Raw genomic sequence first — 26,595 nt, 5'->3', positions numbered from 1 at the left:
ACTGGGGGGCATGTGCCTCAACCAGAAATTGAACTGTTACCTCCTGGTTCATAAGTCCACACTCAATCACTTTACCACACCAGCCTGGGCCCAGAATCATAATCTTAACCAGTCTGGAATTTTCTGGTTAAGCACCAGCAATCTGCATGATAAAACTCTCACCTTCTCTTCCCCCATAGAAAGATGTCCCAGCCCGCAAAATAATCCTTTTCTTTTGTCAGTAGCCCCTTTACTCCTTCTGCCTATAAAAACCTTCTATTTTGCACAGCCCTTCCAAGTGCCCTTCTGGATGAGATGCTGCCCGATTCATGAATTGCTTTAATAAAGCCTATTAGATCTTTAAATTCACTCAGTTGAATTTTGTTTTTCAACAATTTATATAATATATATAACAAATACTTGTGTTAACTGGGTTATTTGGATGGCAGAATTACAGGCCATTTCTTTACTGTCTTAAGGTTTTTAAAATATATATAACAAAATTTACCATCTTAACCATTTTTAAGTGCAACTCAGTGGAATTACATATTCACATTGTTGTGTCATCACCAACACCCATCTCCAGAACTTTTCAACATTCCAAATGGAAACTCTGCCCCATAAACACTAACTCCCCATTTATTTCCCCTCCCTCCAGCCCCTTCTGCATGTCTATGAATTTGATTCCTCCAGGGATCTCATATACAAGTGGAATCATACAATATTTGTCCTTCTGTAACAGGCTTATTTCACTTAGCATGATGTTCTTAATTTTCATCCCTGCTGTAGCATGACAGGATTTCCTTCCTTTTGAAGACTAAATCACATTCCATTGTATGGATGTTGCAGCTTGTTTACCCATTCATTCATCCAACAATGGACCCTTGGGTTGCTCCCATCTTTGGCTATTATGAATGCTGCAGCCATGAACATGGGTGTGCAGATATCTGTTCAAGACCCTGCTTCAATTCCTTTGGGTATTGCTAGATCATATGGCAATTGTTCAAAATTTTTAAGAACTGCCAGACTGTTTCCCACAGCGATGTATCATTTACAATACCACCAGCAATGCACGAGGGTGCTCTATTTTAAAACTGTTTTCTTTTAATGGCTGCTAAGGAGACTGACTTGAGGGCTTTAGACTTATTCCCAGTGTTGATGCCACTGTGTGATTTCTGAAATACATGACATGTTCAGTGCTGGCAACAAGTGAAATCTTCCACAGCAATCTGGGAAAACACCACACACGTTGGTCGCAACTAGTGGCAGCCCAGGTGCAGCAGGGCCAGGTCAGAAGACAGAAGCCTACCCTTCGTGCCCCTCCTGCTGCCCTGTGTAGGGAGGCTCCTGAAGAAAGTGGAAAACCTTACTAGGGCACTTACCTCTACAGGCCCTCCCAATGCCAGGTATTCCTGGCGGGCCTGATGTGACCACTGCCCCCAAAGGCCAAGGTGAAGATTTGTTGAGTCAGGTTTCACTGCCTGTTAGCAGAGAATTCGGTCCTGGGCAGCAGGCAGTTTTGCGGCTTTGGAGCTGGCCAAGCTGGCCTGGGCATGGGCCCGAGACTGGTCACGGGAGTTGTTCCCACCCACAGGGAGCTGCAGTGAGGCCTCCAGGAGCCCTTTGAAGTCAGGCTCGCAGCTTCTGGGACCCTCCAACCCACTCTTAGGTTTCTTAATATTTGGACCAGGAAATACCTGTATTAGAAAAGGAAGTCAGGGTAGGAGTGTTAAAAGCAGACTCCTGAGCCCAGGCCCTGGATTTGGATTAAGATTTGGTACTGGGCCTGGAAATCTGCATCACTGAAAAGCATGATCAAGTTTAGAAAGTGGATTTGGAAAATAGTTCGCCTCATCCTCTGAGGAAGAATTCAAAGGCAGGGGTGTGGCCCCCAATCTAAGGCTGGCAAGGAAAGCTCCGACATCAGCCCTGTAGGGACGTCTGCTAGGTCTTTGGCACACTGAGTGGGTTCAGAATCAGAGTATGAAAGACCAAGCTGGAGGGCAGGGAGCACCATTCTTTAGGACCCTGCCTCTCTGCACAGCTGAAGGACCGCAGAGAGAAAAGGACAAGGCTTCAGCCCCGTCTCCAATTCCCCCAGGGAAGAATCAGCAATCTGGTATTTATCCTTATGGTGATGACATTCACAACAGGCATCATGCTGAACTCCATATTTTATTCAGTCCTCAGACCCCACGCAGATGTGGGAGCCCAGGCCATGGAAGCTAACTACCCAGCCTGACCCGCATCATCGATGACAGTGGGAGAGCTGGGACTTTTAGAACCCAGTCAGTCTGATTCCACACCTGTGCTACAAACAATAGGGGGGAAGGGAGGAGAATGATAGGAATCAGTTAAAACATCCCCATATTGGCTGTGTGAAACTCTAAGGCACCAGAAGGCACCTGGGAGGCCACTCCTTATCAGGTTGCTTGGTCTCCTAGCAGATGGTTCAGTGGAACAGCCAGAGCTGGGCAGCCTGATTCTGTCCCAGCTCCCTGCCTACATAAAGTTTTTCTGTTTGTGAGAATAAGTGATAGTGGTAGTGGTACCAGTTGAGATCTTCAGCACTCTCCAGGTCAAACTCTTTCCATTCTTTGATGTGGACTAAGAGTATTCCCAATTCTATGTCAGGTGCTCTAAAGATGTAGCTTCATTTGCCTCTTCCACCTGGAACCTGTCAGGGTAGAAACACTGGAGCTGCAGGTGGGAGGGACCTTAAAGATCTAACCCCGGATGATGCTGGGATGGAGGGGCTTGGAATAGGCAGACTGATCTAGGACCTCCCAGCAGAGCAGAGAGGGCCAGCCCAGGAAAAGGGAGAAACTCAAGGGTACTGATGGAAGGTATGCACAGGGCCTGGGCACTAAGGTACATCCTGAACCCGAGGGAATCTCAGGGGTCATGGTGATGAGACTGACAAGCAAAAATAAGATCGAGAGAGTGGGGCTGGGTTCTCTCCCCCAGTCAGGGGAGTGGCAAAGAGGTTCCACCTTTCCTCCCAGTGCACTGATGATAACGGCTGCTCGAGGCAAGCTGAGGAAGGACATGAAGCTGCATCCCGGAGTGAGACTGAGGCCAATGAGTGACGTCTCCAGGCCACACCATCACCTGCAATGGCCCCCCTGCCTGCTGGGCTCTTTAGAAACTGCTCCATCAAATGATGCTGCCCAGGCCCTGGCTCTCATACTGAAAGATACTTTAACAGTAACTTTTTGTCCACTTAAAATTACAGTTATCAGATGTTCTGAGCTCCTAAACTACTATACACTTTAGAACAGAACTTTCCTTTTACATCAAATTCATATTTTACATCACCTTTGACCAAGTTTGTTTTAATGAGAATTTGAGGTTAGCTGTGCCACCCCCAAACCCACTTCGTGGTTACCTATACTGTCAAAAAACATCACCTCTTAAATAAGGAGTATGAGGGAATGACCCCTCTGCTCACCCCACAGCAAATGCTGAAACCAGACACCAACCTCAGAGCTCCTGACAGCCAGACCGAAACAGTCTAAAATCTGGCCAAAGACTCTCCCCAGGGAAATTCACCAATAAGAAAATGCAAATGAGTGAACCAGCTCAGTGTTACCTGAGGTTCCCAATCCTACTGGCTCCAACACTCTGGTAAGAAAGGGAGTCTATTTATGGCAAATAATTTTAGGACTGAAACAACGCATTGTGAGAGGAAGGAGGAAGAGAGGAAAGGAGGAAGGGAAAGAGGGAGGGGAGGGAGGGAGAGGGAGAGAAAAAGAGAAGAATCTATAATGGGCTTCCATTCTGATCAACCCAACACCATTACTGTATAGAAAAGTTTTATTAGTTAATTACCCCAGGTGTTCATGCTCTAGGTCACACCTCTTTCTCAGATCTGGCCCAGGTTCATAGGCATCTTACCAGATTAGCAAGTAGGAAAATTGTTCTGCAAAATAGCAACTGTCAGCTTAAGGCATTACTAACATTGCAGAAGGAAGCAAGGTTACTAGGATGATGATTTCTGGGACAGGAACCCTCTCTGAAAGGGCCAACCCGTGTAGCTGTCCTAGTCAGGAGTTGACACACTTGCTCTGGGTGACAGGTCACTCTTTTCAAACCCACCCACATCATCATACACAAAACACTGTCTAGTCATCGAGCCTTCAGATTGAGTAGTTATATAAAAAGTACTGTCCCAGAAGTCTCAGCATATCTGTGGGCCTCCCAGAAGGCTCACTCAGTCCTCCCTGGCTGGAGCAGGGAAGGATGGATTTATATGGAAGGTTGGTCAGGCTCAGTTTTAAAAAATGAAGTCACTACTAGAAATATGGAGCCAGGGGGCAGAACCCCCTGCTGCAATCACATGCTGAATCATTGTCCTCCCAGGGAGCGGGCTCCTACGGTTCTTTCAGTCCACGGAAGTGCTCAGAGCAGGGCAGGCCAGTGTGGCCACGGAGCTGCTGCCTGCCTCACTGCATGCCGAACCACTGCTCCTGGTCAGCCCACTGGGCCGCCTCACTGTCGCTGCCCTCCAGGTCCCCTTCTTCCCCACTCCCTTCCATGTCGTCCACATCCTCCTCCTGAGTGGCATCCGTGGGACTCTCCTCCTTCTCCATCTTCTGCATCCCCTCTAGAGACTTCTGGTCATTGGGGTCCAAACTAGGGGACAACAAAACAAAGGAGAGGCCTGAATCTCTGCCTTGCTTCTTGCTGGCTGAGGTGTCATCTCCTGGCTCACCAGTGAAATGACCACCCAGTCACAGAGAAACTGCTAACGCCTGGCCTCTCCAAACAACTCCAGTTCCACAGGCAGGATCAAGGGAGTCCACCACTAGAAGTGAAAAAAGGAATCTTGTCCTAATTTTTAGAATCCTCAATTTGAGTTTTTCTTCATTGATTTCTTAAACCTTTTCACACATTACCCCTAGCACTATGCTAGAGGAAGCTATCAGATAACACAAATAAAAAAGTAGTAAACACCCATTAATAGAAAAATTCAAATGTACTTTAACAGTATTGGGTTTTTAAGCTACAAGGTTACAAAAAATACTTATTTTCCTGTGAATAAAATTGTTCCATGTTCTTATAATTAAACGTATCAGCACTGCAGGAGTTAACCAAAATCATGCTTACCATGGAACAGATTTGTCAACTCCTAGGTTAGACCCCAGGACCCAAAGCAACCCCTATCTGAGCATTCAATTTAATAGCTATGAGCCATTACACGTGCAAAAGCACCCAAAGTTCAGAAGCTCAAGAACATTTATTTACTTGGCTCCTAAGCAATCTTTCCTCTTTTCTTTGTGACCATCACCCAAGCCAGCAGGTGTCCACCCTCTAACAAATCCCACCTCTAATAAAAGTCTGGCATTTTATTTTCTCACTTGCTTCTGGGCTTCCAAAAAAACAGACAAAACCCATGTGGGAATCCTGTTCCTACTAATATACCTGTAGATTGGTTTGTATCATCTCCTCTTCTCTAAAACCTTCCACACAGCTCTCACCCACATCCAGGGCTTCCCCACCCTCTGTACTCCCACCTTGCCGTCTAGAGACTGCTATGAAAGCACTTAGCACGTGGCATCCGTCAGTCTGCACGTCTGAGACTGAGAGCAACTGGAACTGCAGCATGCCCAGTGGTTACTGAGATGCCGGGCACAGGAGTGGTGCTCAACTGCTGAATAAGTAAATGAATGTGATCAGACTCAATCAAAGACAGGCCTTACCATGACCTTAAAGACACACAGACAACCCTCAAAGAAATCACTTCTGTACTAAGCAGTAAGAATACCTCTATTTATTTAGTATTTACTACGTACCAGGCACAGTGCTAAGAGCTTTACATGGAATAATCATTTAATCCTCATTTAACCATTTAATACCTAGTACGGTAGATAGATATAGACAAAGAAATTTGTTAGTAACTTGCCCAAGATAACAGGTGGTGAAAGTTAAGTAACCAAACTTCAGAGCTTAAGTTCTTAACTACTACAGTAGGTAAAAACATGGGAAAGTACTCATAATACTTTGATTTGAAAAAGCAGAATATAAAATATATACTACATATAACCCTATAAAAATATGTATATGTGTGGTCAAGGCCAGGAAGATGATTTACACAAATGAAAACAGAAATTATAGTGGTGTGAGCTGATTATGAGTGAAACCATTCTTTAATGTTAATATACTTTAAAAAAATTTTTTGAAGTCATGAATTCACAAATTCCTCCTCTATTATTACTCTGTTTGCAACCGTGGGCACAATGTGTGTGTGTTTCAGAATTTCTGTGACATAGTTCCCTGCCTTCTCTACCCCTCATCAAACTTCCCCCCAGGAGGCTAAGTGCCTACCTTAGTGCTATACTATACTGGTCCATTGCTTCCTGATACTCATTGACAGCTACAAGGAAATCTCCTAGGATCCGATGCAGGACACAGTCACTCTGATTAGCTAGTGCGTTCCTCAGCAAAGCAATCCCATCTTCGTATTTCTGCTCTCTGCCTGAAAAAAAAAAGACCCTCATTTTCCTACTTACCCAACATTTTGAAAATACATTCCCATCTCAAGTTGTTGTTCTTGTTATTAATCCTCACCCGAAGGTATTTTTCCATTGATTTTTTTCTAAAATATATTTTATTGACTTTTTACAGAAAGGGAGAGAGATAGTTAGAAACATCGATGAGAGAGAAACATCGATCAGCTGCCTCCTGCACATCTCCCAGTGGGGATGTGCCCGCAACCCAGGTACATGCCCCTGAACGGAATCGAACCCGGGACCCCTCAGTCCGCAGGCCGACACTCTATACACTGAGCCAAACCGGTTTCGGCTCCATTGATTTTTAAAGAGTGGAAGGAAGAGAGAGAGAGAGAGAGAGAGAGAGAGAGACATTGATTGGTTGCCTCCTACACGCACCCCCAACCAGGGCCAGGGAACCTGCAACCAAGGTACATGCCCTTGACCAGAATCGAAACTGGAACCCTTCAGTCAGAGGGCTGATGCTCTATCCACTGAGCCAAACCGGCTAGGGCCCCATCTTAAGTCTTATACACAAAAACCACAACACTGATCACCATCCAACAATCTACTTGTAGATGTCCTCAAGAAAAAAGTGGTGTGGCAGGAAATAAGAACAAGCTCATCTGAATTCCTATTCCATTAGGAAATCTGCAGTTTGGGTTCTGATTTTTTTTTAAAGGTACTATTAACCTAGGTTCAAATAAAAAGCGAGCATGTATTTTATTTGCCAAACTAGCCCAAATCCAGGAGTTCATCATAAATCGGAACTAAAAAAAGAAAAAAGGCTAGCTCTGACAGGTGTGGCTCAGTTGGTTGGAGTGCCATCCCCTGCACCAAAAGGTGGCAGTTTGCCCAGGCAGTGTGGCTGTGGTTGAGCCAAAAGATCACCGTTCAATTCCTGGTGGCATATGCCCAGGTTGTGAGCTCGATCCCCAGTGTGGGATGTGTAGAAGGCAGCCCATCAATGATTCTCTCTCATCACTGATGTTTCTCTCTCTCTCTCTCTCTCTCTCTCTCTCTCTCTCTTCCTCTCGAAATCAATAAAAATATATAAAAAGAAAAAGGTAGCAGCTTGATTCCCGGTCAGGGCACATACCAGGTTTCAGGTTCAATTCCTAGTAGGCCCATTCAGGAGGCAAATGATGTCTCAGTATCTCTCTTTCTATCTCTCTCAAATCAATAAAAACAAGTCCTCGAGTGAGGATTAAAAAATAAATAAAATAAAAAATAAACAAGGCTAAAAGGGAAATCGTTAAGAGAATCCAGATGAGTCAAAACAGCTTGAGTCGGTGCAAACCAGTTATATTCAGCCCAAACTGGTTCAGGACAACTAAAACTGGATCAAAGTGAGCTGAACAAGTAACAACCAAATATAGCTCTACAAGAGTCAGTCACTGCCGATTCAAGCAGATCCAAGCCAGCTACATTTGGTTGTGCTAAACCAATTCATCTGGGCTCAGATCTACTACAAAAGGAACACACTTATCTGATCACCTGTAACCAGCTGAACTGGGGAAACCAACTGAGATAAGATTTTATACAATGAATGATGAACAGGGAAGTAAAGAAAATACACTTACTAAGCAGTTCTGCTTTTTTCACCACAGCCTTAATGTAATCCGGCCTTTGGTTCAGGGCTTTATCTAATAAAGTTTTGGCTTTTTCCTGTGTCACTGGGTCTTCGAGACAAACAGTGGCTAAAAGGGTAAGAGTCTGTGCATTTGCTCCTAGAGTTTTGTAAACATTGTTAGCCATTACCATTGCTTCACGAATACTGTTTGAGGCTAAGTAACATTCGATGAGACCTGAAAAATATAAAACATAAAAAGCTCAACCACATTACCATTCTAAGCCATGCTTCCACTCTGACAGCCTTCCAAATAATAAACCTTCAAAGTTTCAGACCAGGGGCAGGCCAGGAGAAAACTTTTTTTTAAAAAATATATTTTAGCGTAACCGGTTTGGCTCGGTGGATAGAGCATCAGCCTGTGGACTGAAGGGTCCCGGGTTCGATTCCAGCCAAGGGCATGTACCTTGGTTGCGGGCATATCCTCAGTGGGAGGTGTGCAGGAGGCAGCTGATCGATGTTTCTCTCTCATCGATGTTTCTAACCCTCTATCCCTCTCCCTTCCTCTCTGTAAAAAGTCAATATATATATATTAAAAATAAATAAATAAAATAAAATAAAATATATTTTATTGGATTTTTACAGACAGGAAGAGAGAGGGATAGAGAGTTAGAAACATCGATCAGCTGCCTCCTGCACACCCCCTACTGGGGATGTGCCCACAACCAAGGTACATCCCCTTGACCGGAACAAAACCTGGGACCCTTCAGTCCACAGGCCGATGCTCTATCCACTTAGCCAAACCGGTTAGGGCCAGGAGAAAACTTTGATGGTGAGATTAGACTGGACGTTATGTTGATGGAGTAAAGAGTGCTCGTCCCTGCCATAAACGGTTTGGCTCAGTGGATAGAGCGTCGCCCTGCGGGCTGAAAGGTCCCAGGTTCGATTCCAGTCAAGGGCATGTACCTTGGTTGCAGGCACATCCCCAGTAGGGGGTGTGCAGGAGGCAGCTGATCGATGTTTCTCTCTCATTGATGTTTCTAGCTCTCTATCTCTCTCCCTTCCTCCCTGTAAAAAATTAATAAAATATATATATTTTTAAAAAGTGCTCGTCCCCAGAGCACTTCACAAATATGGAAAAAGCCTGCACTTCGAAGGCACCTTCAGTTAGGAAGGTAACAAACACGGCTAAGTAAACTGAAGCATGTATGCAGCCCAGCTGAATGTTAGAGAAACAAATATGACACTAATCATTAGCTGAAACAGTCACAGATGTTTCTAACAAAACCAGGTTTCCCTGTCTCTTAACAAGCTGTTAATTTCCACTGTGTTCAATCACCTTTAATGTCCTAGTTTTAAGCTCCTATAAAAAAGTGAATGTCCAGTTCTACAAACTAAAGGCCCTTGGGAGCAACCCAAGGAGAAAAGAAGACTTTTTCATTTGAAACACAGTCCCCAAAAGCATTTGCTGAGGACTTCCCTAAATAGATGGAAAGAGCTTCATCAGATGGACTGAATATACCAAGATTAGCAGCTTCTGCCTCTTTTCATACCCACAGCAAGATAGGTGTCCTATGGGGACACTTCAAATACAGTCAACTCTTCAAGAAGTTGAGGAAAACAGAGGAAGTATTTTTTGGCACAAAGCACTCATCAAAACAGCTTAAACCCCAAACCCACACAATCCCCGGCTAATTCTCTCTGCATACTCCTCCACCCTAGCACATTCCACCACACACTATGGTACTTAACCAGAAATTACCTAACTCTTAAGGGCAACGTGTTAGAGTCAGAATACAGTAGTCTGCAACTACTTGAGAAGTTATACTTCCCTGCAAAAGCCCCATTGGAATGTCAGAAGGAAATGGAAAGAATGCCCCTACCAGTAAAAGAAGCTAGACTGGAGGCTGCAAGCACCAGAGGGTATGACCAGTCACCCTGATCCAATCTCCAAATGGTAACTTGAATGAAGGCAGCCCTTGAAGCCTCACTGGCCAGCCAGCTGGGGAACAACCTCTGCCCCCAACAACTCTTCCCAGCCTGTGTCCAAGCTCTTCAACTGCATTCCTGGGTTCAGGTGAGTCAGGCACGCAGCACAAAGGAATTAGCATGATAAAAGCTGCTGAGAGGTAGGGACATTATAGCTCAGGATTAAGAATTTAATTTGAAACCAAAAGCTTGGTCTGCTGGGGTTTCTTTAAGAACAAATCCAACATAGGTATAGCTCTGACTGACTAAGCAGATTTGTTTTTATTTATTTATTTATTTATTTATTTATTTTTTAAAAATATTTTATTGATTTTATACAGAGAGGAAGGGAGAGAGATAGAGAGTTAGAAACATCGATGGGAGAGAAACATCGATCAGCTGCCTCCTGCACATCTCCTACTGGGGATGTGCCCGCAACCCAGGTACATGCCCTTGACCGGAATCGAACCTGGGACCTTTCAGTCCACAGGCCGACGCTTTATCCACTGAGCCAAACCGGTTTCGGCTTTATTTATTTATTTTACATTTTATTTGTTAATTTTATTGGGGTAGTAATCCACACAGGAAAATTTGTTTTTTTACCCCCACTTCCAAATTTTATTTTTCAAATTTGAACTCATCTTCCTGTTAACAGTAAATGACTCCTATACTCTTGGGTTTATTTTTAAATTCTTTCATATAAAAATATGCTTTGGAGGAACTGCATTTTGTAAGAGCTATTTCAAAGTCTGTGACTGAGTCACCAAATACTGCAGAAGCTGGCACAACTCCTTTGAACTCCTAGGGTCAGTTCACATGAACTTAAAACAGTACATAACAAAACAAAGTTTGACCCTGATCAAGCCCACTCTGAAGTCACAATGAACCTACCAATTCCCACAACACCACCATCATATGAATATGGATTACCCTATGGGTCAGTGGTCGGCAAACTGCGGCTCGCGAGCCACATGCAGCTCTTTGGCCCCTTCAGTGTGGCTCTTCCCAAGCCTTAGGAGTACCCTAATTAAGTTAATAACAATGTACCTACCTATATAGTTTAAGTTTAAAAAATCTGGCTCTAAAAAGAAATTTCAATCATTGTACTGTTGATATTTGGCTCTGTTGACTAATGAGTTTGCCGACCACTGCTATGGGTAATATTTCTGGCCCAATGTAAGGCAACTGTGAAAAAGACTAAAGACCTATAATAACCAAGTGATTCAGCACACTGCTGGCACAGAGAGATTTACACTAACGAGTTGTCCATGTTTGAGAACCCAAAAAAAGGACCAAAAAATTAACCTCTACTTACTCCATCACCAAAAAACAAAACAAAGAGAAATGGATTCTGAAAGTATGAAGTGAAAAGTCCAGCAAAAGCCCTAAATTTAAAGTGCCTAATGCAGTGATTCCCAAACTTGTCTGCACATTAGCAATACCTGGGATCTTCAAAAAAAACACTGATACCTATCTCCCACCACCAAATATTCTAATTTACATGGTATCAGAGCAATGGTTCTCAACCTTCTGGCCCTTTAAATACAGTTCCTCATGTTGTGACCCAACCATAAAATTATTTTCATTGCTACTTCATAACTGTAATGTTGCTACTGTTATGAATCGTCATGTAAATATCTGATATGCAGGATGGTCTTAGGCGACCCCTGTGAAAGGGTCGTTTGACCGCCAAAGGGGTCGTGACCCACAGGTTGAGAACCGCTGTATTAGAGTAACCTGGCATCAGGACTTTTAAAAGTTCCCCCAGTGGATTCCAAAGTACAACCAAGTTTGGGAACTGCCAGCCTAACAAAGCCTTCCATCTGAGTGCTGTTGCTACACCTACAGATTCACACTGTCATCTATAATTTTTATCTTACCTTCATAACAGTCTAAGCGACAAGGTGCAAGCCGTATAGCCTCCCGAAAGTGGATTATTGCTTCTTGGACTCTGCCCATGTTCCTGAGTGCTGCTCCCTTAAGTAGCAAAGCTTGGACACTATTACTGTTCAGCTGAATGGCCTTTGCTCCTAAATAGAGGGCCCGAGAGTAGCGTTTGCTATAGAAGCTATGACACCTGGAGAAAAAAACAAACAAAAGTTACCCGAGAGAACAATACAGGCATACCACATTTTATTGCTCTTTGTTGTTCTTCACAAGTGTTGTGTTTTTTGCAAAATGAAGGCAAGATCTTCCACAAACAAAAATACTATAAAACTCGCTTTATTGAGTTAGTTGGTGTGGAACCTGCAGTATCTCCAAGGTATGCCTATGTAAAGAAACTTCATAGAAGGCCCTCTACATGATTCTTATTACAAACCACACTTAATCTATCAGTGAAAGAACGAAACAAAAATATCTACTAAACATTTATTTTTAAAGGAGAAATCTTGATATGGAAGGAGAACCTGATGATCTGGATACGTTATCAGATCAGAGACATTCAAGAGAATTTATAAAGCCAGGTCAATAACAAAACAGCAGCTCCTGTGCTGAGCATGATGCATTCACTATCTCAGTTAATACCTACCCCATGAAACAGCGGTATTGTCCTTGTTTCCCAAAGAACAGAGATTTAAGCGCTGCTGGTGTAGTGGTATCATGCAAGATTCCCAAAGAACAGAGATTTAAGAGGTAAATCACGTGTCTAAAGTCAAAGACCATAATTCGAATCCAAGTCTTATTATCTCTTAAACCTGTGTTTTCAAGCTATAGCCTATTCAAGAACTACACATTCCCAAAGACTCTGCTGGAAACTGGGGGGGTGGGGGAAGGGGGAGCGCATAAACATACCCAGAGACCACCCAGGGTTCTGCATGCTGATCAGAAATATTGAAAAGGCGGCAGCCAAGATTCTCCACATCCTCCAGCCGCCCTTCTCGTGCCAGGAGGTAGCCATATACATCCATTCCTAGAAAGGAAGAGGCTCTTTAAACTCCCTTATAAAAGGTAGCACCATCCTCAGAGCCCACACCGAGGCCCCAGCTCCTTAGGATTTGAGCCCTTTCCACCATCATGAGCTCCTTCCATCAGCATTCCCAGTTCCCAACAAAATGATTTATAAAAACTAAAAACAACAGCCCAGCCGGGATAGCTCAGTGGTTGAGTGTCGACCTATGAATCAGGAGGTCACAGTTCAATTTCCGGTCAGGGCACATTCCCGGATTGTGGGCTCGATCCCCCATGTCGGGTGTGGAGGAGGCAACCTATCAATGATTCTCTCTCATCCCTGATCTTTCTATCTCTCTACCCCTCTCTTTTCCTGTCTGAAATCAATAAAAATATATTTTAAAAAAGAAAAAACACATACAAACTAAAGAAAAAGGAAAGGAGTAGGACCTACCTCCCAATTTAAAAGTCTGTTATTTTCAGGAACTGTTTGTCCCTATATCCTGTGGTGTGAACTACAGCCATCCTAACTCAACCAGAAAGGCCCAAAAAAGGTATCAAGTAAGTTCTCTCTTCCAAGAGGTCTAGGCACAGTCAGGGTTACACACTTAATATGCCAGTTGGTCTTGAAAAAATGTTAGCCTATTCCAGAAAAAGCATTAGTTCTTTCTGGAGTCTAGTTCATGTAAAATCATCCCTATACACACACACACACACACACTCTTCATTCTCTCATGTTCTATAAAAAGGGCTCTCCATTCTTGTCACTCGTCTCTTAACACTATTCCCCTCCATTCCTTACTATCCCTTCAGATTCCCAGGAAAATGTGTCTCAAGCCAAGATTACGGCAACATTCCCTGCTGGCCCCGACTCTGGTCTGAGCTTCCAACTCCAGGCTGCTGACTACTACCAGATTAGTATTTCTAAAACACCATTTTCATTATGGTCATGGGTAGCTTGGAGAAGAGAAATAAGCACTGGGCAAGAGGGAGACCGTTAACAAACAAATTCATCTTTCCTCTCACTGCTCTGTCATTCTTGTGGCTTACATGTCTACAAGACTGTTTATTGTAACAAGGTCATTCTGATGGCCTTTTTGGGGTCTTTACAAGCAGACCTCAGCCCTTCTATTTGACTTTATTTCCTACTGCTATTCCTGAGCACACACCCTTCACTTACTGACAGTCACCCCACAGTCATCCTTTAGAAGTGCCTGTGGCTTACTCCTTCAACTGCATCTCCTTTCAGATCAATAATTTTTGTTGTTGTTTCACTCCTAATTACTTCCTTCATTTACGTCATCCTTTTCTTAACATCTGTTCATTTATTCCCTTTACTAAGGACAGAGTAAAATAAATCTCCTAAAAAGACATTACGGTTCTGGGGATGCCATCCAAACTCTCAGTCAGGCACATCATAAATCTATAAATCTTAAGGAGAGCCTATGATCATAAGGAGAGGCTATAACTCCTTGCAAACAAAAAAAAAACCTAAATAATGATCTGTGGTGAGATGACACTTGAATGAAGCAAAAACAACTGCTCACATGGAATTACCCAAGTGTTGGAGACACATGAGGACCAAAAGAAAGGTAAATAGCAACTGTAACAAATTTTACAAACTATGTCCATGATAACTGGAATCAGAAGATCATGCTACATTTTCAATCTTTCCTGATCTGCCCCTCTATTGTCACTTCTGCCCTGCCCCAAGAATTACTTACCTTTTATTAGATAAGGATCCAACATCTGTGCTTGTTCAAATTTGAGGACAGAGTTTTTATTGTCTCCAGCTCTGAAGTACAGATCTGCTAAGCTTCCCAGTAGATCCACGTTATCTCGTAATAATGACTTTTTCTCTAGTGAACTTTAAGATATTAAACAGTGAACCTTAAAACCTGCTATAAATCCTCTTGGTTGTTAAGTCTGGGTGACGGGCATATAGGTACTATTTTCTTTTGTGTATGTATGAAATTTTTCATAATAAACTTTAAAAACAAAATGTACACTAGGTTTCCTTATTCTAAGCTTATGATTTAAAAAAAAAATTATACCTAAAAGTTAAAATATACAATTTAAAAATAATGAAATTGTATTATCTAGACATAAAAATTAAATGCAGCCCTGACCAGTTTGGCTCAGTGGGTAGAGTGTCAGCCTGCAGACTGAAAGGTCCCAGGTTTGATTCCAGTCAAGGGCATGTACCTTGGTTGCGGGCGCATCCCCAGTAGGGGGTGTGCAGGAGGCAGCTGATCGATGTTTCTCTCTCATCTCTCATCGAAGTTTCTAGCTCTCTATCCCTCTCTCTTCCTTTCTGTAAAAAAATCAATAAAATATACATAACAAAAAAACAACAACATATCACTGGCAAATTTAAAAAAAAATTAAATGCAATGACACATCTCAAAAAAAAAAGTTATATAGGATAAGATAGCAAATATACAGAATAATGCAGAAATCTCTTGTTACCTATAGATAACTGATTGCAGTTTTTCAGTGGACAAAATATGCTATATGGTGTTAAATGTAATATTATTCACAAATGGCCCTGACCGGTTTGGCTCAGTGGATAGAGCATCGGCCTGCGGACTGAAAGGTCCCAGGTTCGATTCCGGTCAAGGGCATGTACCTTGGTTGCAGGCACATCCCCAGTAGGGGGTGTGCAGGAGGCAGCTAATCGATGCTTCTCTCTCATCGATGTTTCTAACTCTCTATCTCTCTCCCTTCCTCTCTGTAAAAACTCAACAAAATATATTTTTTTAAAAATATATTATTCACAAATGACAGCTACTTGATACTCAACCAAATGACAGCATAACACAAATCCCAGTCTCTTGTCCTTGGACTTTACCTGACTAGAAAGAAAATCCCAGTCCTAGGGACACAACCCAGATCAGATGCTGCAATAACTACGCTTCTGGGCATGCAAAAAGATGTCTTCCAGGTTCAATCAAGCATGATACACAAAGGCAGTTTGCTTTGCAAGGGTTACTACTTTTGCAAGTACAGAGCTAAACTCGGTCCAAGTTTACAATTAACAGGTGCTCAGCAGAGATTATTACATTTGGGACCATATGGTACATTAAGAGACTAACAAAGCCCAGGGACAACTGGCTGCAACACCAAGAGATAAGCATCTAATTTTTCTGTTTTGCTAATTTAGATATATCAGACCTCCTTACAAGGAATGGGCTTCAAGAACACTTAGTAATTTTGTGGCTCTCACCAGATGGTATTGATTGCTCTTGAGTTGTCACCAGTATGCACAAAAGCATATGCTTTGATCCACACAGAGAGCCAGTCCAAGTTAGGCACGGTCTGGATGACATTCATTGTCATTGATGCCACCTCTGCACCTTTTACAGATAGGGACAGCAAACCTAACCCAACAGAAAGCAGGAAAAAGAAAGTGAGGCATAGCATCTCTCTTCTACAATGTAATAACCAACAGGTTACCCTTTCCATGGGCTAAAGGCAACTCTGTCCTATTCGAATCAAGATGCATATGACAGAACAAACATAATTTATTATTTCTTGATCAGTGAAATACATGACCACGGTAATCTATTAAATCACCATCTACAGATGAAACTTTTGGAAAAATAAAACTATTCTAGTATACCGCCAAGATTGAGAACTACTACATTAGAGAGTAAACACTCTAAGGCAGAGAATGATCCGTACCTAGAATGGCATCAAGGGCTAATGGGCACTGCCTCAGCACTTCCTTATAGCTGGTGACTGAAGGGCGCTCCTGACCAGCCTTCTTATACAAGTTTGCCAGCATCATGTTTATCTGTAATAAATAAAAACAGAAGACAATAAGATTAAGTGTATATTGCAAAGAAAATATTTCACCATCAATTTAGGTCCTGATTTTTATTACTAGCTACTACTTTATTTTTTACTAGAAAATCTACCCACAGCTCCATGGAAATAAACAAAGATCAACTCCATTCATCAAACCAAACTGAAAATTACCACCTTTGCTTTTCCTATGTCCTCCCATTTCTAAAAGGAAAATCAAATTACTTTCACTTACCCAACCAAAAGGTCCAATAGTATTTGGACCAAAGATGCTGCCTCTGGAAATGGGAGTAACGTTCATTTGAGAAATGTTACAGAATTCTAATTACCTTGATTCTTTCTTGGTCTTAAGACAGAAGATGAACTATTCTAGAAGTGCTCAAGTTTACATTTTTTAAATGCAATTAACATCAAGCCACAGAAGTGAGGAATTCTTAACATAGCTACTTAAGATGAATTTTCCCCAAAAAGGAAATGACAGACCCAAAAGCACAATGCTTGTCTTCTCTCTGACAATTAGTCTAGCAGCTAGCTAGACTCTAGCCTTTCTCATGCTTAAAGCTTTGACCAATAGGTATTGTCTGACTCATCAAAGTTATGTTACAAAAATCAAACTCTGACCTTTAAAAAAAACAATGATCCAGAGATTAGTTATACTATTTAAATAACACAATTTAAATATGTAATTCTGCAAAACTTTATATTCCAATTTAAAATAGATCATAACACAACACAGAGTTTGCCAGATCATTAACCTAAGGAAGCAGTCAACATGAGGGCACAAGAGTAAAAAAGCCAATCCCAATCTCTTCAATCTGTAGCTTCGTACTCCAGATATTTACTCAAAAGAATGGGTCTGAAGATGAAAAACATCTGTTCCAATTATGTACTTACAGTATATAAAACAATCTAATATGGCATAAATCCATACTGATTCAAACAATGAAATAATAAAATACTAGAAATAAAACTATTTTTTATTTGGCCTCAGATTTTTCCATTTTAGGCTATATTGAAATGCAAAAGAAGGTACTTAAAGGAAAACTCCAGTATTAGTATCTATACTTAAAAAGAGGTTTAAATTTAAAAACCTTTCTTGACTGCTTATTATTAACAAATCATGACTGATGGGCCAACAAATATTAAAATTCCCTTTAAACTACCTGGCACTTCAAAAGAATGAGTTTTGAGTACTACCTAGTGAGAAAATCAACTATTTTTAAAGCAGATACTTACTTGGTAACATCACAAAGCCACATTCTACCAGTTACAAACACAGCAGTAATCGTTTTCTAAAAACTGAGAAATTACATGTTATATGTTTGCTCTTAAAAGTCAAAGATTTACCAAGATATAATAATCTCACACTGGAATTTTCCTTTAAAATGTGAAGGAATGTGTGGCGGTGTTTACCATACATTAACAGACGTTCATTTAGACGTATTTTGACTCACTTCCTTGTCCTGTACACAGACTGAGAAGCCAGTTAACTCCCTAACGGACAAGAAAGAAAAACTGTAAATATTATAGGTTTATGTTTGAGGCACACATCTTTGTTTGCTCCTGGATATAATAGCTCTACAGAATGAAGAATATGTACTCCTAATAAATGCAGATTCCTCTAGTCCCTCTTAAAATGATAGCAGTAAACACCAAAGTGCTGGATACCACAAAACTGAGCTTCTTTGTCATTACTCATTGTCCCCAAACTCCTTGAAGTCATTAAGGAGGAAATAATGGTGCATTTCCAGTAAGATAATGAACAGGTATAATTCAAAGTTTATAATGAAAACAGCATCTTTCAAAAGATATTCTTCATATATGAAAAAATTATTCTTCAGGTAAGTCTTTCATAGGGTACCAGAACACAAGTTAATATATAAGCATTCAAGCTTATTTTAAGACAGAGTAGTCTGTAACATGCTTCCAAATGTTTTTAATAGCAGCCACCACCATAAAATATACTGGGGAAATAGCTTAATTATAAAAATTCAAAATCGTAAATACATTCTCATTATGAAGAGATGCTTAAACACATTCTCATCAAGTTTGATTGGTTACTTTTAAAACTTAGCAACATTTAGGTGAAAAAACACTAACTAAATACACTAGGTCCTTACTGATTAGATTCCTCTTCTTTTAAGGACAGTAGGATGAAAACAGGCATCTTACAGATAAAATCCTTCACTATTAAGCACAAGTTACACAAAAGTTTTTCATGAAGTGAGGGAGACAGGTGACATGAAAGAATATGGTAGAATATTAAATACTGACATGAATTCAATCTAAGAGCAAGGATTTGCATTATTTTTCTAAACTGTGCTTAAAAAAAACACACACCCAAAAACCCGTAATCAAAGATGTCCAATATAATACTCCGTACAGAACAGTACTTTAAAGAGTATCCTCCCATACATAAACATAGTTTTTCCAAAAGTTAGCAGAAAAAGTATTATTATCCTCATTTTATAAATAAGGGGAAAAAATAAGGTTCAGATTGGAATTTGCCCAAGTACACACTACAGCTTGTATGCCCAAAACTCAGACAAGACGCCAGATCTTCTGATTTCAGTTGAAGATGTCCTATTCACTACAATATGTTGTGAAATCAAATACAAATACATACCCCACACACAAATAAGAACAAAAGGGTCTTGTAGACTTGATTTTGAAAATGAAGGGATTAATAAAATCATTCACATTGCAAAAAAATAAGGTTCTAAAACAGTATTGTTGCCACCTGGAAGTGTATTGCAATTCATTCTTTTCTACAGTAAGAAAAACAAAGAATAAGCACTTGTATTCTCCAGCTACCATTTTCATCAGCTGAATTTTCAGGGTCTCAGAAGAAAGGCACTCTTCTACCTCTCTGAACTCTTAACTCTCTAACAAGGGAACAAAGTGAAAACCAGAGAGAGGCAAGAGTAAAATGTTCAGATGGACTCCCTAATGCAGTGGTTCTCAACCTTGGCTGCACATTAGAATCACCTGGGAATCTTTTTAAAATCCTGATTTCTGGGCCTCATCCTCCAGAAATTCTGTTTCTTTGTTACTAATGTTGTGGCCCCACCCCATAACAAAGAAACAGAATTCCAGAGGATGAGGCCCAGAAATCAGGATTTTAAAAAGATTCCCAGATGATTCTAATGTGCAGCCAAGGTTGAGAATCACTGCTCTAATGTATAGTGAAAACATGAATGAAGGAAGAGTGGTGGAAGGAATGGGGAGTTGAAAATGATGTAACAAATTGTTAATTCAACTTACTTTGGGAGTTCTTTGTCTTGAAGGGATCCCATCAAGTATAGCAATGGCATCTTTATCTTGTTTTAGCATTGTGTAACATTCAGCCATTTTGTATTTCACTTCAATTTCAGATGGAAGACACTAAGAGGAAATGAAAACATCTCTTCAAAATATTAAACATTATGGTACTTCTTCATAATCTTAAACATAGGGTTACCATAATATCTATCGCCCAGCAATTCTGCTCCTATATATACAGCCAAGAGAACTAAAAACATATATCCAAGTAAAAGCCTACACACAAATGTTCATAACAGTGTGTATATATATATATATATATATGTATATATATATATATATATATAAAAGCCTAAGTGACCGTTATGACCAAATGACCAGCCAGTAGCTATGACACACACTGACCACCAGGGGGCAAACGCTCAACGCAGGAGCTGCCCCCTTGGTGGTCAGTGCGCTCCCACAGCCAACCTCCCGTGGCCAGCCAACCTCCCACAGTCCCTCCCCCTGGCCAGCTGGTCCTGATCAGCCCCGATCACTGGCCAGGCCAAGGGACCCTACCCATGCACGAATTCATGCACCAGGCCTCTAGTTAATTATAAGCAAAAAATGGAAACAATTCAAATGTCCAATAGTTAAAATATGGTATAACCATAAAATGAAATATTATTTGGGAAAAAAAGGAATGAAGAACTGATTAATTCTATAACATGGATCAACCTTGAAAATGTGTTAATTGCTCTGGCTGGTGTAGCTCAGTGGTTGGAACACAGGTCCATGCACTGAAGGGTCTCGGGTTCAATTCCTGGTCAAGGGCACATACCTGGGTTGCAAGTTCGGTCCCTGGCCCCAGTCAGGTCCAGGGTGTGTGTGGGAGGCAACCAATCGATGTGTCTCTCTCACATAGATGTTTCTCTCGCTCTGTCTCTCACCCTCCCTTCCACTCTCTCTAAAATCAATGGAAAAAATATATCCTCAGGTGAGGATTAACAACAAACACACACACAAACAGGGAGTATTGAACACACTGCTTCAAAACTTTTCTTTACTAATATATACAGGCTTTCCAAATTAGCACATACATTTATCTCATTTTTCATTTAATAGTTCCATCATATTGCATCTTGTAGCTAAACTATAATTTAACTAGTCCTAACTAATGAACACTTTTGCTTCCGTTTACCATTATAAACAATTCTGCAATAAGCAACCTTAATTATATATCCTATAAATCTTTTGTGAGTCTACTATATGGTTAATTTTTAGCAATGGGATGGCTCCACCAAATGGTAAAATTATAACCCCCCTTCATTTATTTAACTAATTCTTAAGCAACTATCAAAAATTGGCAGGAATTTTCAGATTTCTCATATATTTCCCCAGGTATTCACAGTCGTAAAATTTGAGTTACATTTTAAAGTTATATTTTCATTAACATTATAAAAGCACTAGATTTTAAGTTCTGTTTGTATGAAAGAGAGGAACAATGCATGACGTTGGTTAGAACCCAGAAAATTCATAGTTAATTCCATTTTTAGATTCATCCAGAGTGAATTTTGCTTTTAGCCCTAAATGCTTGGTTGGATGCATTCTTTCACCTAAGTGGTTTTTCATCTTTGTTTCTCCAGTCAAGTCCCCTTTAAAATTACATTTTATTTTACATCTTCCACATCAGTCTTATAAATTCTTTCAGTCTCTCTCGTTCCCAGCCCTCCCCCACCAAAATCACACTTTGTATTTCCAATTACCTGACTCTGTGGAGTGGATGTAGAATTGCCAGTTGAAGGTCTCACTTTTGAAGTTTTACTTAAGGCTTTCTTCTGCTGTAAAGCCATGGTATACTTGCTCACAGCATTCCGATATTCCTTATCATGAAAGAGAGAATCTGCATGATACACCAAAAGCTGGTACTTCTGAGATGGGGAGAATAACTCACTAGAAAACAAAGAAAGGATACCCCCTACATGGGTTGTTTTTGAAATGTTAGAAAATACATGCCTGCCCTTAGTGTCCCTTCTTAGTGTCCAAGCCTAGCACAAAGCCTTATGTAATGACAGTTTCCAAAAAAATAAATGTGCCTTAAGTGCTAGTTCCTAAAATTAGAGGGATGAGGCATACTCTACGCTAATATGGTCAACACATCTAGAAAACTGCCTTCAATATTTCCTTTACTTACTATAAAAGCAATGATATCTTTAAATCTCTTTGTATAACTCTACAAAGGTGTACAAAGAGAGATGCAATATACTTTTTCCTCCTCTCCTTTAACCTAAGACTTAATTTAACAGTTTGATATCCATTCTCTCTTATATTAACATCAATTTTTAGGATAAGACAAAGAAGAACAATCACAATGATTTAAATAGTATTACCAAAGAAGGGTTGAAAACTTAGAAGAGAAAGTTCATCAGTTGAATCCTTTTTAGGAAAGTACTGAAAAGGTTTGTAGGGAACTGAAAACTCTTCAAATCCTTAAGAAAATAGAAATACTGAAATATGGAAATAGAAGAGGATAAGCTAATGAAATAGAGTGGGATAGAAAGAGGATTAGTCTTATTTGATAAAGGTTTTTTATTTTATTTTATACACAAAAGTAAACTTTATAAGCACTTGAATTTTTATATTAAGTCTCAGGGGCTTAAGGACAGTGTATTTTTTTTTTTTTTTTTAGGACAGTGTATTTAATGAGAAATAAGATTGGACAGAAAATGTTACTATACTCAGGAAGCATTTAGATACTTATGTATATTACATTTATATAACATACATGCCTACTTACGTTATCTCTGGAATGATATGTGAGAAACTTAATGTTGTTTGCCTCTGGAGAAGGGAAATGGTGGGGTGAGGTTCAAGACTCAGGGACAGGTACTTATCTGCAGACCCTTTCTGCTTTGTTCGAATTTTTTTTTTACTGTATTGTATTGTCAATTCAGTAAGAAATTTGAAAATATAAATGATAAAGGTCAGAATCTAAATGCCTCTGGAAACTAGTTAACTGCCAGTTTAACCTAATATAATATGAAGAAGTCTAGTCAGAGGATCAGACTGCTTCTAACTACCTTGTAACACCTTCAAGAACCAAGGACAATGGCCAACTCCTGCACAAATTCCCAACGGTGGGAACTGTTCCTTGACAAATCACTCCGAACCAAGTGAAAGGCTCCAGAATAAACACAGAAGGCTGGCACACCAGGGCTCCTCCCTGTCAACACTAAGGGGACAGTGGCAAAATGATGGGTTAGCACCCAGATGGGAATGAAACGGGAGAGCAGCTGCACTGGAAGCAGCCAAGGGGCCTTTCTTCTCTGCCCTATACAGCATCACGAGCAGGCCAACTGCGAATGGGCCCACCCTGAGCAGAAAATCCTACATAATAAAAGAGTAATATGCAAACTGTCCCCTGGACCAGGAGTTCAACCAGGAGGCGGGGCTGCCCCACCAACTGCCCCGGCCCCTCCCCCTGGACAGCCCCCCACACACTGAAGGGGCTGGACCGGCCCCACCCACGCACGAATTCGGGCACGGGGCCTCTTGTCTAATTACAATGCCATTTAGAGATAGCAGGCTGTCCTGGTCAGAATGGAGACCCTTAGAGTCAAAAGGACCAAAATCCAGACATTATGGCTCCTCCACTTCCCAGACGTGAGAACTTAGCGGGTATTTCACCTCCTTAAGGTTGCATGCACTCCTTTCGCACGTGCAGTAAATGTCTGCGTGCTTACTGTACACAGGCACAGGGCCGACCTCCTAAGGAGTTAAGAGATGTGTTCTTTAACAGGGTGACGTGGAATACAGATCTTCAAAGTTCTCACCAGAAAAAAACAAACAAACAAAACCCCACCTGTAACTACATGTAGTGATGGATGTTAACTAGACTTATTGTGGTGCTCCTATCACAACAGATACAGAATTATTACGCTGTGCACCTGACATTAAAATATAAACGTTACATGTCAATTACATCTCCGTTTTTTAAAAGTAAAGTGATGCGCAGACTATGAAGCAGGGCAAAGGGATAGACAGTAAGGGTGAAGGAACAACTCTGGGGAGCTGAGAATTCTTGGGAAGGGACATCTGCGCTGAAACCTGTGCGAGGAGGCGGGTCTACGGGAAGAACCCCGAGCAGAAAGACCAACGCAAACGCCCTGAGCTGAGGACCGGCCGGGCGTGTTCAGTGTCGGAAAAAACCGACGGGGAGGGAGGCTGGGGCGCCGTGAGCCGGGGCCGTGAGAGCGCACTGGGGAGGGAGGTGTCTGGCCTCGCCGGCCCCGGCCAGGGCCTTAAAATGAAGATATTGACGCCCTCAAGGCTGCAGAGAGCCCTGCGCCTCTGCCGGCCGTCGTTCAGACTCCATACCAGGCAGCTCTGACCACAGGAAAGGGGCCCCTCCCTCCTCCCGGGGTGTCTCCATTCCCAGGGGTTTGCCGGGGCGAGGAAGCGAGCCCTGCTCACACCCTCCGCGGGGAAAGCCCGTCCCAAACGCGGGCCGACGGTACGAAAGCAGGAGACGCGGGGCCTCTGCGCTTCGCCGAAGAAGAAAACGTTCTTCGGGAAGAGAGGAACCAGCCCGGCGACGTGACAGTCGCCGTGCCCGGCAGCAGGGACCTCAGGAAACCCCTACGCCCTCAACTTTCCGGGGCACCCTCGCCAGGGTCGCCCTCAGAGCCCCCGCCTGGCATTTCTGGAAGCCGCCGCCACTCGGCACGTTCCCCGCAGGGAGTTCGTCCCAGTGACCGCCGCCGGCGCTCCTCAGTCGGCCCCGCGCGAGGAGGCCCTCCTTCCCGCAGTCCCGAGGCCCCCTCAGCCCCCGCTCCCCAACGGGCGCCGCTTTCTCCTCAGCCCCTGGCCGCTCCCCGCCTCCACTCACGGGTTGTTATTACTCATTGTAAGTAACAAGCTGCTGAGGAGCCGCACGTTGGAGTGCAGCCCCGCGGCCGCCATGTCTCGCACGTGGTCTATCACATTCATCCTGCCCGGCAAGGCCGCGGGGAGCGGTGGCGGCGGCACGAAAAGCCGGTAGGAGATCCTCAGGGAAGACCCCAAAATGGCGGTCGCGGCTGGGTCCATCGGGTCCACCAGTGGCACCGCCCCCAGGAAAATAGGCAACTACTGAAGTTGCCTGAATAAATACCTCGGTTTCTTCCCCGCCCCCTTTCAGGTGGAATGATTTGGGTTTCGGTTTGCTTTGTTCTAGCGAAAGCCGCGTCATTATGCTAAGTTGCACCCTTTAGTGGGGGCTTACAGTGCGCTGGGGATAAAAGGCACCTGAGTGTAGTAAATGCTCAATTGAAATGAATACGGGAGGAATTTGCGTGTCTCAGAAATTCATAATAATGTCTAAACATTTATGATAAATAAAGATTAATATCGTAGGTTGTGTGTGATCCTTAACAGCTGTATTTTAATCAGGCGCCAGGGACAGTCCTAACTGCTGTTAGTAACGCAGGCGCACCGGGCTGAGGGCACACGCCCCCTCCTCTGGGCTGTGGAGCGGACCTGCGCGGGCCGGGCTTCACTTGGGTGAAGGGCTTGCTTTGGGCCAATGAAATGAATCACTAGCTCAGAGTGAGGCAAGGCGAGGTTGAGCTTTAGCCATCCTAATATGTGTTGTTTTAATTTGCAATTCCCTAGTCCACCTGTGTAGCTGCCTTCTTTGGTGAGGTTTCTGTTGAGAGCCTTTTCTGATCTTTCACTCGGATTATGGTCTTACCTATTGAGTTTTAAGGGTTCTTTGTATATTTTGGGCAACAGTGTTTGTCTGTTTTATCAGCTTCGTGTTTTGCAAATATTTTCTACCAGTCTGTGACTTGTCATTCTCTTGGCCACCCCTCACTTTTACAAAACAAACAAACAAAAAAACCTACTTTCAGTAATAATCCTGAAATGACTAATAATGGCCTGAGAAAAATCAGACAGTGGAATATTATTTTATTAAACTTCATCGAAATAATGATGCCAGTACAATTTTAATGAAAAATAAAACTGATAGTACAATACAAAAAGATAATGCATTAATATTTTTAATTATATTAATGTATTTAAGAAAGACTTTTATCCTACATATTGGATTAGCAAGAAAAATTGCTGAAACCGGTTTGACTCAGTAGATAGAGCATCAGCCTGTGGATTGAAGGGTCCCAGGTTCGATTCTGGTCAAGGGCATGTACCTGGGTTTCGGGCACATCCCCAGTAGGAGATGTGCAGGAGGCAGCTGATCGATGTTTCTCTCTCATCGATGTTTCTGACTCTCTATCTCACTCCCTTCCTGTCCATAAAAAATCAATAAAATATATTTTAAAACAAAGAAAATAATATAGTTTCTGGCTTTGGTCCTTAAATTTTGCAAGTTTGCCAATAACTGTTAAAACTGATTGTCTTTGCATATTAATGTTCAATTAGCACTACAGACAGATTTGTCATATAGAAATGGAAGGAACTTAAATGCACTGAAAGAAGCCAAAGTAAAAGACTACATACTGTAGGAGTCTAACTATATGACATCCTGGAAAAGATGAAACAGTAAAAAGGTCAGTGATTGCCAGGTGTTAGGGCGGAGGAAGGACTAGATGGAAATCAGGTGATTTTTATGGCAGTGAAATTATCTGATACTATAATGGTGGACACATG

The 26,595-nt window shown here is 41.9% G+C and overlaps 1 protein-coding gene across 4 annotated transcripts; it reads right to left on the bottom strand.

Annotated features, from left to right (window-relative positions):
* Positions 1-3,777: 3,777 nt before the first annotated feature.
* ANAPC7 (anaphase promoting complex subunit 7) lies at positions 3,778-25,038 on the bottom strand. Of its 4 annotated transcripts, none has more exons than XM_059676756.1 (11): positions 24,836-25,038; positions 21,714-21,900; positions 19,969-20,088; positions 16,582-16,693; positions 16,124-16,277; positions 14,622-14,764; positions 12,802-12,919; positions 11,889-12,085; positions 8,054-8,278; positions 6,307-6,457; positions 3,778-4,614 (listed from the first exon to the last, which is right to left on the bottom strand). In XM_059676756.1, exons 1-11 carry the CDS (start codon positions 25,033-25,035, stop codon positions 4,425-4,427), a joined length of 1,797 nt encoding a protein of 598 aa, XP_059532739.1. In that variant the 5' UTR covers positions 25,036-25,038; the 3' UTR covers positions 3,778-4,424. The 4 variants fall into 4 exon arrangements, with proteins under 4 accessions (XP_059532739.1, XP_059532740.1, XP_059532741.1 ...); XM_059676757.1 differs by having other exon boundaries at positions 21,714-21,830; positions 24,836-24,989; XM_059676758.1 differs by lacking the exon at positions 24,836-25,038 and adding an exon at positions 18,159-18,198 and having other exon boundaries at positions 21,714-21,830.
* Between the last annotated feature and the right edge of the window lie 1,557 nt (positions 25,039-26,595).

The sequence above is a fragment of the Myotis daubentonii genome, chromosome 19 (assembly GCF_963259705.1).
Source record: "Myotis daubentonii chromosome 19, mMyoDau2.1, whole genome shotgun sequence".
NCBI lineage: Eukaryota > Metazoa > Chordata > Mammalia > Chiroptera > Vespertilionidae > Myotis > Myotis daubentonii.
This window is presented reverse-complemented; position numbering and strand designations above follow the sequence as displayed.